This window comes from Lemur catta, chromosome 5, assembly GCF_020740605.2.
Source record: "Lemur catta isolate mLemCat1 chromosome 5, mLemCat1.pri, whole genome shotgun sequence".
In the NCBI taxonomy this organism is placed as follows: domain Eukaryota; kingdom Metazoa; phylum Chordata; class Mammalia; order Primates; family Lemuridae; genus Lemur; species Lemur catta.
In genome coordinates, this window is record NC_059132.1 from 40716823 (window position 1) to 40733249 (window position 16427).

General features: G+C 51.6%; 1 protein-coding gene across 1 annotated transcript in view; it reads right to left on the bottom strand.

Moving 5' to 3' along the window:
• The window catches only part of SLC22A23 (solute carrier family 22 member 23), a 160220-nt gene that overhangs the window by 21061 nt on the left and 122732 nt on the right, over positions 1–16427 (bottom strand). Inside the window, exon 5 of the mRNA XM_045551598.1 lies at positions 3621–3748. Coding sequence (XP_045407554.1) covers positions 3621–3748 — 128 coding nt within the window. The remainder of the gene's footprint in view (positions 1–3620; positions 3749–16427) is intronic.

Genomic DNA, 16427 nt, shown 5'->3' on the forward strand with positions numbered 1-16427 from the left:
AAATTTTGGATTTTGGAGCATTTTAGATTTCAGATTTGGCATGTTCCATCAATAAGTATAATGTAAATATTCCAAAATCTCCAAAATCTGAAATCCTAAACACTCTTGGTCCCATAGATTTTGGATAAGGGGATACTCAACCTGTATTACTAACAGCAAGGGGCCGAGTGTGGCTCTTGTTCAGGGCTTTCTTTCTGCAGTGGGCTACCGTCTACACAGCCACATCTGGAACCAGCAAGACTCCCACTCTGGCTATCAAGGTTTCAAATCTCGGGACTTACGACACAGGCAGGAGAGCTGTTAGTACTTGGGCACGTCCTGAGATGCTAAGGCTGCAAGACGGACAGTGTGAGAGTGACACTCGGGAACACATTCATAAACATTTAGCTGTATATGCTACTAAGAACATCAGACATGCCCCAAGGTAAACCAAGGATAGCTTTAAAAGAGGAAAGGAAACAGAAAATTTGAGAACATCGTGTTGTCCTCCAGCATAAACCCAAGGTTAGGATGCCTTGACAGGGCCATAAGTCACTGCCCCCAACACCTACAGCCAGGCCTGAGACACTCACCCACCCAGAGGTGATGCAACTAGTAACCCTAACCCTTCCTGCCCATAGGAGCCCTGGATTCATTTACTCCATAAACATTCATGGAAGGTTTGCTGTGAGCCCTGAAGATCTCTCTGGAGCACAGCAGTGTCTGGATCTACATACAGAGGCTCTGCCTTGCCGGCCTGGTAACTCTGCAGGGTGACAGGCACTGATAAGTAGTGCACACTCACTTGTTGTAGCCAGGATGGGGAAAGCAAGGGGAGGTGCTGCAGCTGTAACAGTGCGTGACTGGAGGGCTGACCTGGTCTCTGAGGAGCTGGCCAAGGCAACAGCGGGAGCTGAGAGGACAGGCCCCTGCAGGAGGAGGAGGATGGCCGTCCTGGGAGCCAAAGGAAAGCCAGGGTGTCTGGAGAGGTAGGCAGAGATCAGACATGGCGTCTGAGGCTGCCTAGGGGGTCTGGGGGTCCATCCAAAAGGCCCTGGGAGGACACTGAAGGATTTTTGGGCAGGTGGTGATGTGATCAGATCATATCTGATCTCGATGCAGAGGAGAAGGGACTGTAGGGAGGACGGAGCAGGGCAGTGAGATCATTAGCAGGTCAGTGAGTAAGCAGAGAGGCCACATGGCCCAGGCCAGGCGCTGGCTGGGCAACCTGGTGTGGCCTTGGGAGGGAGAGTCCAAGCAGAAAAGCCAGTCTGGGCCAAGGAAGCTGGAGTGGCAATGTAGCCCGGTGAGCAGACCTGCTGCCCGCCTCCGAGTGAGCGGCAGTTTTGCCACGATGCTCCCATCAACGCCTCTGACAGATGGGAGGTGGCAGAGAGCCAGAGGCAGATGAGAAGGGTGTGCCCTGCTCCCTCCTCCCCGGGCTCCTGGGTGGAGGTGACGCCTCTCTGCTCTGCTGAGTCACCCGTACCAACGGCCTCTCACCCTGCTCCTGCCGGGACGACAGAATAGAAATATGTACCAGCAAAACTCATAAGCAAAGAAATAAATTAAAAAAAAGATTTAATACCACTTTCCAAAAATAGGAGGGAAATGAATCAGTGTAATTAGATGGAGAAAACAAGCTTTTCCCAGACAATATTTTAATGTGAAAGCAGCAGAGTGTGATGACTTAATCAGGGAAATGCCACAAACACATTGTGCCGTAAGACTGAAGAGCATTAACCTGCCTATGACGGAGGCCTGGGGGTGTGGGGACGCTATCTGGATGTCCCAAATGAGCAAACATGGCCCCAAGGAGAAGCCCTGATTTGATGCTCACTCCTCCCTGTACGGCAACGTTTGTGTCCCTCTCCAAGCGCTCTCTAGTCTCGCAGAGCAGCAGTGAAGCCACTTACGCTGGACTTCGTGGGGTCAAGTCCCAGCTCAGCTGCTTAGTAGCTGTGTGGTCTTGAAGGCAGGCTACCCAGACCCTCTGTGCCTCAGTTTCCTCATCTGCAGATGGGGACAGCTATAGCACCTCTCTCATAGGACTGTCCTGAATAAATGTGTTAATACGTGTAAAGCACGTAGGATTAAATATTAAACATGGTCAATATTGGCAGATCGCTCAGAGAAGTGGCCAACACATAAACACCAAGTGAGTGTCGTGCTGTTCGCCATCACTGCCCTGGCAAAAAGCCCAGGGACGGCCCTTTGCAAGCACCACACTCAGTGCTCGTCAGGTGCCCCAGACCGGGCGTGGGTCCTCTGTTCCAGCGAAACGAGAGCTGCAGGTCTCTCTGGTAGACCGTGCCCTGCCGTCCTGACTCTAGGGTGGCGGGCACAGGTCGAGGCAGGGACAACGGCCGGGCTGAGCGGCAGCAGCACTGGGGAGCCTCTGCTGACACGGAGCCCCAGTCTCCCGCATCCAGAGTCTGATGAGAAGCCGTCTAGGCCCTGTGGGCTTCCCTGATCCGCGTTGCCCACACAGCCGTGAGCGGAGACCTGCAGGACACATCCTCCCATCTCACTCAGGCCCCTGCTCTCCTGTCCTCGGAGCCAGGCTCCCTGGCCACTCTGCCTGTGGCCACTGCCCACCACCCTCCAGCCCTCAGCCCCACCGTCTCACCCCTGCTGCCACAGTGCACGTGTCACTGTCCCCTGTCTGCTGTGCCCCGCCTGCCTGCCAGCTACGTGCGAGCACGGCTTTGCTGTTTTCTTCTCTGCTCTAGAACAGCACCTGGCACACAGCACACATTTAGTAATTAGCTATTGGCTGAGCAAATGAATTGGGATCACAAGAATCTCCCATCATGGGGGAAAGTGAGCATGTTCTCTCTCGGATGAAGCCTGGAGATTATGTTCCCAGGGAATTGATCACAACAATCTATTTCTGGTCTTCAGGTTAGGGCAGCGGCTCAGAGCTTAGAATGGGTCTGTCAGTGATTTTCAAAAGGAGATCTGCACACAGCTTGCACCAGAATCTCTTCTAGTGCTCATTATAAATGCAAATTCTCAGGGTTTACTCCAAATCTACTAGGTCAGAATCTCTGGGTGCCAGGGAGGGGCCCAGGAATCTGGATGTCCACGACCTCCTGGCGATGCTTCTGGCGCCCAGCTTGCAAGCCCTGCATACCACTGCATGAGAATACTCGACTTCTGTCCTTCACTACCCAACAAATACATCATGGCCAGAAACAGACAACAGCGGCTCTCTGGAGGTCACTCTTGGGAAAAGAGAGGTTGAGAAGGCCACCCGCACCCTGAGCCAGGGCTCTGGCAGCGTTTAAACCTGGCAGGCGGTCAGCATTGTGGGCCAGGTACCCTTGAGGAACGGGTGTGGGTTAGGCTCATGCCTTGCTTCTGGATCCGGACAGGCGGTGTAGGGCACCGCAGTGGGCTGGACTAGACCATGAAAGGAGTCCACACCCAGAAAGCGTAGAGAATCTCAATTCACTCCCATTGCTAGACTCTAGCTGTCACGCTGCCCTAGTGCAGAAAGTGTGGTCACAGGAGAATAGGGCCGTGAGCTAGGACAGTGGTTTGCTGCAACGAAACCAGCGCGGTGTCAGGGAGCTGCTCTGCGAATCCTCCTGGAACCCAGGATGGGCTCGTGCTCCGGCCGCTGTCGGAGTACTCACCCGGCATCACACCCTTGATGTCGCTCTCGGGGCTCATGCAGTTCTTCTGCGTGAAGTGCAGGATCAGCCTCTTTGCAGACTCAAACTGCTGGGTAGCCATCAGCCACCGCAGGGACTCGGGGAATATCCTTCAAAGACAAAAGGGAATGGGTGAATGCCTCCCGAGGCCACGGGGCACGGGGACCTTTGCAGGGGGGTGGCCGTCAGTCTCTGCCCAGGGCCAGGAAGGGCTCAGCATGCTCATCGGCCCAGGAAGGGGAGTAAGACTGCACACGCTAAAACGTCTCCAGTTTTCTAGAAAGTGTAGAAATTGAGACTTTAAACATGTTTAACAGAAAGTTAAACATTGCAGGTTCTCACTCACATGTGGAAGCTTAAAAAAAGTTGATCTCACAGAAGTAAAAAGGAACAGAGGAACTAGGGGCTGGGGAGGGGACGGGAGGGGTGACAGGGAGATTGGTTAAAGGACTCAAAATCGCAGCCAGATAAGAGGAAGAACTTCCCGAGTTCACAGCATGTAGGCGGCCACGGTGGGCAATGATCTAGTTCCTAGTTTCGAATAGCTGGAAGTGGGGTATTGAGAGTGCCCAGCACAAAGAAATGATACACGTTTGAGATGCTGGGTGTGCTCAGGGCCCTGATTTGATCACTGCCTTGTACGTATGGAAATATCACTATGCACCCCACGAACATGTGCAATTATTAGTGTTATTTGGCAATTACAAAGTAAAAATAATAAAAATTTTAAAAAGTGGCAGATATGAGCAACAGTTTACCAACTGTGTTAAGAAATCAGTGTACTCCTTTCAAAATAACCATGGACTTCTAAAGCATGTATAAACAGTCCATTGAAGGGGGCTGTTTTTGTTGTCTTTTGTCACTAGAAAAATAGTAATAGAATTATTTTAAGTGTGAAAAATGACTGCTAATCCGGTCGACCTGGCACTCACTTTCCGTCTGTGAGCACTGTCAGGCTCACTCCCGCGGGGCCTCCCTCCGGAATGATTCCCATTCTGCTGCTAACTGCGCCACTTCTCTGAGACGATGCCACAACACAGTGGCTTTCAGCAATGGCATTTTTTTTTAAAGATAAAATCTCGTGAGGAGCTCGAGTAGAAAAATAAATCTAGTGTTTTATTATCAATTCATTTTGTAAATTTACATTTATGACAGTATTTACAAGTCACTCAAGAGAACAGTGTGATGGTTAGGAGCGGCAGTTAGTGCTATCTCTGTCAGTGTCCGGGTAGTCGGTGTGTTAGCCTTTGTGGGGAAATGGCCCCTGTCGTCACTCCCCAGCTCTGCCGAGCAGCCCAAACAGGCACAAGGGTAGACGTGGCCATGTGCCAGTAACACCGTATGGCGAGACAGGCAGCAGAGCCCTGACCGGGAGAGACAAGGTGGAAATCAAAGTCTGGGTGACGGTCCTAGCCTCCTGTGGCCCTCAGGGTTCCAGTGACATCTGGATCTTATTTTGGTTATACAGGAGCAAGAAAATCATGATCGACACTGGTCAGAAGTTATTGCTAACTACCTGACAGCCGCCTTGCTAGCCCGGGAAGGTCTTTTAACCAAGAGAGTCCACAGATAGAAAAAGTATTAGTGGTACTATGGTCTGAATGCTGCCCGCCCCCATATGTTGGAACCTAATCCCCAGTGTGACAGTATTAAGAGGCAGGGCCTTGAGGTGACTCATCCTGAGGACGGGATCAGCGCCCTTATGAAGGAGGTTGGAGGGGGCTGCCCTGCTCCTTCCGCCGTGTGAGCACAGGTAGAAGGCACTGCCCATAAGGAATGGGCCCTCATTAGACAGTGAATCTGCCGACACCTTGATCTTGGACTTCCTAGCCTCCACAACTGTGAGCAATAAATTTCTATCACTGGCCGGGCATGGTGGCTCACGCCTGTAATCCTAGCACTCTGGGAGGCTGAGGCAGGAGGATCTCTTGAGCTCAGGAGTTCAAGACCAGCCTGAGCAACAGCGAGACCCTGTCTCTACTAAAAAAGAATAAATAAATAAATAAAAATAAATTTCTATTATTTATAAATTACCCAGTCTGAGGTATTTTGTTATAGCAGCAGGAACAGATGGAAACAAGAGGTAAATCTTTATTTCAAAGTCACATCACCAATGATATCTAATAACTACTGCTTTTTCCTTACCCATCTGAACAAAACTCAGGTTTCTACTTGCCTATACTGCATTTTACAGAAGGAGCTGGGCAGTTTCCCACTGAACTTGGTGGTACAGATTCAGATGGTCCAATCTGAATGTCAGCTCCCTCTGGGAGACGTGGGGAACTGCTGGGAGAGCTGGCAGCCTTCCTCCTGCGCAGCGGCGTGGAGGCGCAGGAGGGCTGTGTGGCGTGGACGACGGAGGCCTCGGGCCGCCTCACGCGGCGCCCGGGACGGGGAGCCACAACATGCGCCGCAAATTGTAGGCACTGGTTTTTTAAAAAATAATCAATGTTCGTTTTACTGGCCTCTAGTTATGAAAAATTAATTTTGAATAATATAATTCAAGCAAGCAGAAACACTCAGATACAATGTAACAGATACTGTATATTCACATTTTGCCATATTTCTTATCAGATCTTTGCTTTATAATGAAATAACCATTCACATTAAATGCCAAGCCCCTATAGTTTAAGTTCTCATCTATATCGTTTCCATCTTTCTGATGTATTTGTATTTAGCGTCTTTTTCTAATTTCTTGAGATCAACATATATCATTAACATTAATTTTCCTCATATATGTATTTAATACTTCAACATTTCATCTAAATATTATTTTAGCCATATCTGTGATTTCATTCTAAATATTTTATAATTTCTATTAGAATTTTTTCCTTACCCATGGAAAAAATATAAATATATATAATCTGACAGCACATGTGATTTTGTAGGTGGTCTCTGAAGTGCTTAAAATGCAGTATACAACACGTGGAGGTTTGTGTCCTGTCAAAAAATTTTAAAATTATTTTTATCAAATGTTGATGGAACTCCATGGCAGGACACAGAGTTTGAGAATTAGGACCATGAGTGGAGAACAAGGACCGGAGAACAAAGGAGGGGGCTGGGGGGAGCCGCGGCCCCACCTTCCAGTGCCGGACGGGGATCCCAGCGGCGGCGCGCGGGGCCGAGGACGCGGCGGTGGCGCAGGGGACGCGGCGTTCTCACTGCTGAGCTTTCCCACAGGGCGGGGTGCTGCGGTGACGAGTTCACCGTGCACGTCTGAGGCCTGGGTGGGAGGTGAGTGACAGCTCAGGGGACATGCAGAGCGACTCGTGTTGGAGTAGCGTCACTGTGTCTTAAGGAGAGACCTGCGCTACGCGGACCAGGCGGACGTATTAGTTCCGGGAATCCCAGCAAGGGCGCAACTCCGCAGCTCCCGCTCCCCACTGGGCCGCGGAGCCCTTGGGGGAAGATTCTCTCCGCGCCAGGTTTCAAAGCCACAGGCAGAGACCAGAGCGGCGGCGAATGGGTGGACGGGCCTCCGGGACGCTGCCTGCTCCCCGAGGGACACTCGCTCTCTAGCTCGTCATGTCACCCCCAGTCGGGCCGAACAGCTGACAAATGAACACCCCATGAGACACGGCCACAGCGATGCCTTCTAGCACAGCTTCGGCCCAGGCTTCAGGAAGGTGCTGGCTACGAGGCACCGCGTGACCCTCGGGTTTAAGAAGAGGGTGTGGAGCTCCAGCTCTCACTGGGTCACCCGATTACTGTTTTCTCATGTGTACTGAGCATTATCACTACAAATCCATCTCAAACGGACACACTGCTGACCTCATGCCTCGTACAGGGAGATACACAGAGCACACACACGCGCCCAGACTTAGGAGCTATGCGGATGGGAGTCTGCAGTCGGGGGCACGCAGGGGGCGACCCTGGGCAGGTGGTCCAGGCTGGTTGGGGACCCGTTGGGGACGCTGTGGAGAGGTGGCCCTCTGCCCAGCTGTTCTAGAAGATGAGCGGCGGAGGGGTGAGGCCTGCGTGTTGTGTTCAGAGAGCTGCCCGCTGGTAACCCAGAATGCCGGGGACAGGATGAGAAGAGAAGAGAAGAGGAGGGGCGAGAGGCAGGCCCAGGCGGCCGGGGGTCCCGAGTGTTACAGAATCCGGGGAGAGCAGCCATGGGGCAGCGTGAACTGAAGCACGGAAACAGCTCTCCAGCGGACCGGGCACGAGATCCCGGGCTACCCTCGTAGCCACACGGCTGTCTCCCACGGTAGGCGGCACTGCAAACCTCCTTCCCGCAACAGGGCTTGTGGTGAGCGGGCACTGGTCTACCAGTCTCCCGCGTGTTTCCTTCTCTCAAGCTCATTAAGTGGTAGCACTGTTATTAAAATCAGGCAAAGAGAGTTCCAGCACACTGCTCAGGATTACACAGCTACTGCACGGTGGAGCGGGGGCCTGAACCCAGCCTAACCCCCGGCCCACGCCCTCAGCCTCAGTGGACATGGCAGAGCAGCAAGCCCAAATTCCTAGGTGGTTCCGGGGACTGGCGTTGGGAGTACTGCTCCAGCGGTGCTTCCTCAGGCATCCAGAACCACACCGCCCAAAGGGTGCATGCAGGGAATACTTAAATTTACCATCCTCTCCACAAACTTAAATTTGCTGCAGAGTCATAACGACCTTGTTGGGCTGTTGGCCTATAAGTGAGCCCAGAGAGGGTTGTTTTAGTTTGGATAATATGCAGTATGGCCGCATTATGGGAGCTTAATGAAATATCTCCTGACAAGTACATAATGTAATAATGCCATGCAAATTAAAAAGCCAGGTGGTGGCCCAGGACCTCAGAAGGACAGAGCTGAACCTTACAGAAATTGATTATTTTTAACAAAAAATCAGAAAGTGCAGGCGGTAGCTGGAGGCCAAGTCTGGCTGGTTGCATTCTCACAAGTGGATGGCCACAAAACGACCTTGAGGGTGGCTTCTGCAAAGAGTATAAAAGGTGACCAAGTATAAAAGTCACAGTGGCTCCCAGGAGCAGCTGTGGCCAGGATGGCAGAGCTTTTTGTTGTTTTTTCACATCTTTGTAGTTGTCAGTTATGACGACACATCTATGAGGCCAGGGGAGAGGCACAAGCCAGGGGCGTCCCAGGCACAGGGAAAGGAAGTCAGTGCCCAGAGCAGACGGCTTGTCTGGACCCACAGGAGTGGAATGGGAAGTTTCCAAGGATACAAGTATTTAATTCTTTACAATGTGGTTGTTTGGTTATTATCCCCATCTTACAGATGGGAAACTCTGACAAATAAAGTTCAAGTATGTTGCCTGGGATTACACAGCCATTGGTTGGCAGAGCTGGGACTTGAACCTGACAGTCTGACCCGAGAGATTTTCAGGCCAGGAACACCTAAAAGAGCTCAGCCGCCACTGCTCACAAGCGATGGCTCGGAGCCGGCCAGGCACTGGCCCAGGGCCCCTGCGGGAAGGGAGCAGGCAGACTCGAGGTCCCCACTGGCTCTGCTCAAGCCCTAAACCCCATGTGGGATCGAGGGGCCCAGCAAGACAAAGAGCCCTGCTGCATGCAGAGTGGAGGGCATTTTTCTCTTTGTTTCTAAAGAGCTGCTCAGGACAAGGACACTCCCTGGAGCAGAATGTTCGTGCTGAGGTCACCCAGGACCAGGAGGGAGCAGGCAGGGGGACTTCCGGGCTGTGTTTGCTCACGGTCCCCCAGGGGGAGAGGGACAGAGGCAGAACGTTGCTGTCCCACCAAGCACATCTCAGAGTCCCCGGGCGCAGTGCTGACACAGCCACGGAGGGGCCCGAGGATTTGTCCCTTCGTTTGTGCAGCACACTTGCCAATCTGGAAGCCCTCCCAACTGACGTCTGCTGATGGCCTGTGAGCACGCCCAGCGGGCAGCTTGCGGACGCGCCGTGCCTGTGTGCGAGGCCAGTCGAGGCCGGGCACAAACCCAGCTCCAAACAGCACACGCAGGCAGCGGCCCTCATGGGCCTGGGTCTCAGCTCGACTCAATGCTGTCACCCACCTCGTCCCAGCAGAGCTTCTCTGGGGGCCGTGGGCAGAGGCTCTCTGCTCCTGATGACACGTCCAGCAGACCTCTCGCCAGAGAGGAACGAGGGCCTGGACCTGAGCTCTTTTCAGAAACATGCTCAGGATGGTTAGAAGGTCCATAATCCCTCATTCACAATTCGAGACTCAAAAAGCCTTTTCATTGAACTTGGCAATGATACCTGCACAGGCCTGAACTCCGTGGTGACAGAACCTGGCAGGGACGTGAGTGTCTTTAGCCTCTGCTCATCTCTCCTCATGGCGCCCACAGAGATGTCACTGCACAGCATTCATGTGCTGGGTGACAGTGTGGCCACAGACCCCGATGGCAGTCAGCACAGTCTGGTATTTGGGTAAGTGATAGAGCTGCCTGTGGACGTGACCATGGCTTGAGCCGAGCTTGGGCTGGTGCAGGCCGTGCTGCGGGTGCCATGCATGGCTCACTTGCGCCACCATCCCAGCAACAGTGGGAGGCGGGGACCAGTGAGTTACAGTCGGAAAAACCAAGATCAAAGAGCTCAGCCATGAAATTAATGCTTAATTAAGCAAATCGCAGATAAATTGGTTCTCTACTTAAAAATTAAAATATTACAGATTCCATCAATGGATGAATGGTCAAACAAAATGGGTCTATCCATACAGTGGGATATGATTCAGCCTTAAGAAGGAAGAAACTTCTAGCACAGGCCACAACGTAGGTGAGCCCGGAAGACATTACCCGCAGTGAGATAAGCCGGTCATATAAGGACACACACTGTATGTTCCTGTATAAGGAACCTGGAGGAGTCAAATCCGCAGAGACAGAGAGTAGGATGGGGGCTGCCAGGGGTGGAGGGGAGGAAAGAATAGGGGGTTAGTATTTAATAGGGACAGAGTCTCAGTTTGGGAAGATGAACAAGTTCTGGAGACGGATGGTGGTGATGGCTGCACAACAGTGTGAATATACTTAATACCACTGAACTACACACTTAAAAATGGCTAAAGTGGCAAATTTTATGTGTATTTTGCTGCAATTAAACTATTACAGAGAAAACGAAAGCCCTGCTGGACTTCTCACCTGCATCCAGGTGGCTCAGTACTGTCCTCCCTGCTTCCTGTGCTCCCCCTGTGCCTCCCCCCCAGGGCTAACCTCTCCCCGGTGGGGTGCACGCCCTTCCAAATTGCATTCCAGGCACTCGCACCCCAGACACCTCCAGGCTTCCTCTGCTATAACACGCTACCCCCACGTTTCAGGGAAAACACCAGTTTCACTCTTGAATATTCTCTTCCTTCTAGATTGTTACACAGTTGCCCACCTGGTGCTCCAGAGACCATCCCCACCAGGTGCTGTGCACAGCGGCTCATATCTCAGGTCTTGGATAAAAGCACGTTAGCTTCCTACCTGTGAGCTGAGGACGCTAACGCAAGGTCCACTGAACCTGGCAGCAACCCAATGCCACTGGTTTCCAGCATGTGCTTGGAACACAAAACCCAACATAAAAACACCATGAGGGCTGACAGATCCCTTACCCCGTGGTTTCAACTAATCTAAAAAAAGCCAAGGATCAGTAATTAAGTGAAAGGGGTGGGACATAGTCCGTTCACTGAAAACACGGACTTGTTTCACAGAAGAGCACTTAGGGTCTTAGACAACTAATTCTAGGTGACAGAACTCCAGGCAACAAGCTATGGGCAGGGACCTCCGAGCAGAGTGGGCACCTGAGGGCAACGAGGATTGCGTCTGTGGCCAGAGAGTGGAGGGACGGTAGGCCAGCGGCACACGGCAGTCCGTGAATGGGGACACGCAGAGGCTCCACCCTCCTCGGGGGGTGCAGGGAGCTCATGTGCTGCTGTGACGCAGCCGCAGCAGCTGCCACCCGTCACAGCCGCCCTTCCCTCGCTCACCAGGGAAAGGCAAAGTTACAACACAGAACCGCAGTCAGAGGGGATCTCGGGTTTGCACTTGACCCCGCCCCTCACTGTTCTGAGGTGAACTGGGGCTGGCAGCACCAACGCCCCGCCAAGGCTGCGTGAATGGCAGAGGCAGGCCCGGAACCAGGGGGACCAGGGGAACTTTGTCTACATCAAACCCTGTTTACAGTATTGCTTAAACAAGCTGCGATCAGGCATTGGCTCTTAAAGAGTTATATGGGAAATTTATTTACGTGGAACTCTTTTTCCCAGTGATATCACATAAAAGATGTTACTGTATCAAGGCATAAAAATTCCTCTGCATTTTCTTAATGAACACAACTGCTCTGCTGCCCCTCAGAGCTGGAAGGCAGTTGGGACGCAGAGCACCTGCGCTCTGTCCTCCGTGCCTCCAGGCCCCGTGCGCCTCTCAGACTGGGGTAACCTAGGGTCTAACAGTGCCGGCTCCTGATGCACAACCCCACCCTCCTCTTTCCGGGAGGAGCCGGCTACGTCTCGAGCCCGTGTGATTTGCATTCTGCAGACCTGTTTTACATCTTGGTCCCTGCAACCTGCATATCACTCAGTGCAATCAGCCGTAAAACTCCATACCGCGATCCTTCTGTAATATGAGGTTGATCATTTTTCCTTGATGTCTCAAAGTAAATTATTCCTCTAAGGAACTGGAGAACCTGACACAGACAAGTGTACCACGCGGCTGCCTTCTTGCTAACTCGTTTAACACCCGCTCTGGTAAGATGCCAGCTTGGCAATTCTCCGTGTGAGAAGCACATCTGTCCTCTTATACACAGCGCACTGGCACATTTACTCATAAAGAAAATACAGCAAGGAAGTAAGACTAACCTCTAATGCTTACTAAATTAATTTTACCCTCAAGGCACTCCTTTATTTGTGTTTCAAAGTATTTAGCTTTAGGCGATACCTGTGTACACAGGCACACCCTCCTGGCGGGGTTCCACGCGACATAACTCACAGGGTCGGTGTGTTCTGGGCACCGTCCACCTGCCAGGGACGGACTGACGTGGAGATGAACCACACGGTGTCTGGGCCCCAGGGGCTCCCTGTCTAGTTGTGGGAAAAACATGTAAGTTAATGAATGCCTGACAAGGGAGGGACTTCTGTCAAACAGGCCCCTCTGACACAGGGAGGGACGCACGGCCAGGACTGGAGGTGGGAGAAGGCCGAGGGCTCCGTGGAGGGGGGGTGTCCCTGCGTGGAGGTGAGAGGGGCTGGGGATGGTTTTAAGGGTGCTTCTGACTAAAAGAGGTGATTCTAGATGCTGACGCTCTGTGGTGTTACCAAGTATCAGAATGTTATGCGATTCTGAAGAGATTCTCAAACAATTAAATTAAAGGCTAGAGTTGAATTGGATACCAGTTGGGGAAATACTTCAGTTTCCGGTTCAAAGCTTTTACAAAAAACATAGGCTTGGATCCTGTACATAAACTTCCACTTGGATTTCTTTTTATCCTTTTTTTTAACTTTAGTTGTGTTTGTTGTTAAAAAAAAATAAGGTGAGATGGTTTGATTCAGGGTATAGCAAATGTACGAATTTGCTCTTTTAGAAAAATTCAAGTTTATAATTCTCATTAAATTATAGGAAGATGGCGAAACCCCAAGGTTTTCCTAAGACAAATGGACTCCTTGCAAATCTCTTGGTAGAAAAGTTCTTTCATAATTTAAATGACCATCCTACTAATTTATCTGTCATATAAGCTGAGAACTTTGTGTCTCTATTGTTTTTCAAAGTGATATATGCGTAGGCTCCATGATGCTAAAAATTTCTGAAAAATTATGGAGAGAACTTATCAGGAACTTATTAGACCCCAGCCCCACTGCCCAGCTCCGGGGCCTTAGCAAGTCATCGCCTCCCTCTGGGCCTCAGTTTCTTCATCTGCACCAGAGGCCATCCTAGTAGCTACTCCAGAGGATCTTTGGAGGATTTAAGGAGCTAAGTTATACAAAGTATTTAGCAGGGCCTAAGAAACAAATCCTCAAGAAAAGACAAAAAATCAGTATTATTCTGGCCAAAGTATTTCTCCCATCCACGTACTAACCAGGCCCGACCCTGCTTGGCTTCCGAGACCAAAATATTTCTAATGATATTCAACAGAGCCAAGAATTGGGACCATTTACATACTGGAATTGTTGGTAATTAAAAAAAAAACTGTACATTTATCTAATTTGAGGCCATTTAAATGTTTTTATAATGGCTTTCCTCTTCAAATTAAAAAAATTAAAACTCCTTTGAGCATGTACGTTTTTTCCTAAGGGTTTCTGCAAGACCAACCTCTGGACCGTTTTCCTCCCCAGCGCTGTGCCAAGTGACGGCGCACCGTGTCCTCTGCTGTACCGTTCCATCTGGGGAACCGGCGCCATTACTTATTCTTCAAAGTTCCGCAGTGCAGCTTGACCTTTCACTAATTTCCTCACTATTTCCCATACGGCTTATTATCTTCTGCCATCCCGGATGCTTTCGATGATCCCGCTGACTGCCGAGGGCGCTTTTCTCGAATCACGAGATTCCAGCTGAGCAGAGTGTAGTTCACAATTCCCGTCTTCGCACATCCCCAGTCTGTCTGCTGTGCTTTCTCCAAGGGGCTCACGTGAAACACCCATGTTAGGAGAGTCCAAGATGAGACTCTCGCTGGTAGGTGTGCACTTCGGTAAAAGTCTTTGGAGAGGGTGCAAGCACACTGCACCCACATGCTCCCCCCAGGGGTTGCAGGGAGCATTTGGGAGCAGAATGCGCTCTGAGGGGAAACGCCCTCAGGTGTCTTACCTTCCGGTCAGCCATGCAGGGGGCCTGCCGTTCCCCTAGCCTGGAACAGGGCCATGACCGAAGACTCCAAAATGTACCTGCACACGTGCATGTCCCCACAGTGCAGATCCAATGGGGAGATCAGGGCCAAGCTTTTTGTTTTAACTTACTTTCACCCCCTCCAGGAGCACCTCTGACTTCCGCTGTCCGAGAGGGTCAGGACGCATCTGTCCCCACAGAGGAATTCGACTGGCAGTCGGATCGCGCTGACTCTGCTAGGATGGCAGATGTTTCATTCACCACGGAACCCGAACACTGTCACTTATGAGTGTGTGCCCTGCACAGCTGACTCAGAGGCTCTCCCGCGCCTTCCCGACACCTTTTTATCAAAGAACATCAGCCCTGTGTTCTGCAGGCAGGAAGTTCGGCTTGTTCTTCTCTAGCGGGTAGCCTGGTAGGTGACTGCTTCTCAGACTCAGGGCTCGCCAGCACCCTGGAGGGCTTCTTAGCACGCAGACCACAGGGCCCCATCGTAATCCTCTTGCTCAGCAGAGGGGTCGGGGCTCAGAACTTGTGTTTCTAACAAGTTCCCAAGAGAGGCTGATGCACTGGCCCATGGACTGCACTTGGAGGACCACTGACGTTTGAAAACCAGTTTTTAATGATTTTCCCACACTTCTGAGTATTTTAGTGAAGGTTTTTGATTCCTTGGTTTTGCCATCTAGAAACAGGAATAAACCTGCCAACCAGCCGTTCCTTAGATCTAGGAAGATCTAAGGGATTCGAGAGTACTATGGTCCATGTATCCTCACACCAAAGATGCTTGCAGCTGCTTTGAGAAAAGCACACCCCTAAAATTTTAAAATACACTCAGATCAGCAAACATCGCAGTGCATGGACCTGCACAAAGGGGGCACGTGTGTGACCTTTCCCTTCCTTGCTGAGCTGCTCCACAAGGGCAGGGCTGTGTCTGCCTTGTTTATGACAACACCTCGACATTCGGACAGCACTGACTGGAGCCCAGTGGGGGCTCACACGACGGGCCGAGGGTCGCACTGGTGAGCTCACGGAACTGGCAACGCAACTGTCCTCCCGCCCAGGCCGGGCATGAAGCAGAGGCACAAATATGTGAGCTGCCAGTGACAGTGTGCACTCAGCGCTGCTGCTTTACCCTGTGGGCACACAGCGATGGCACCAACACTACAGGACGGCTGTGCTCATGTCTTTGTGACCTCTCTGAACCCCACTTCCCGGAGTTTCCTCTGACCCACTTTGGATGGACAGCACAAGGCAGCCTCCTCCCTGTGTCATTCCTCGACAGATGACTCCCGGCAGGAAAACCAGTGCCACCCTGTCCCACGTCTTACCTCCCTGATCTTCCACCCTGCCATCTTCCGAGATGTTCTGACATAGCAAGGACCCGGACCTCTGAATGTAGTGACCAGGCTGTGCCTCCCACAAGGGCTCAACCAAGGAAGGCGATGTCATCAAGTCACGCACCCTGGTGCAGGCTGCGGCCACCCAGAAAGGGCGGCTTTCCCCAATTTGTACAATTTGAAAGCAGCGGCCCTTCCACCCAGCTCCCTCTCCCATTCTGGCACCACTTGCCCCGTCTTCCCAGCACATCTGTGCAGAGTTCCTCCTAGAGGCCTCCTTCCGCCCGTGGTTTGGATCTTGAAACCCCACCCACCCCTCATCTGTTTGCTGTGACCCTGCAAGAATTCCACATTTCTTCTGGAAAAAGGACCAGGTATGACTTCCTTCTAGATTAGCATCGTAGGTCTGCTGTCCTTTCTTAAGTGATAGTAATTATAAATGCCCAATAAAAACGATTGAACATACATTTGTTTGGTCCCAGCATCCCAGTGGCAGGCGTCTGGGTCCATCAGTGGAATTGCCAACCATTTTCGACAAGATTTACATTCAGGTGAAAAACACTCCCAAGCACTCTCTCTGCTCTTGCTTCACGGCCAAGTGCCCAGGTTTGACTCTGCAAAGCACCCGGGACACGACCGCCGAGTGAGCGTGTCCTTCCATTCTCTCCGGCTTCTGCAGCTCTTCCCCCACCTGAAGCCCACAGGCAAAGGACAGGGGTCCCACCTGGGCCTGGAAGGCAAA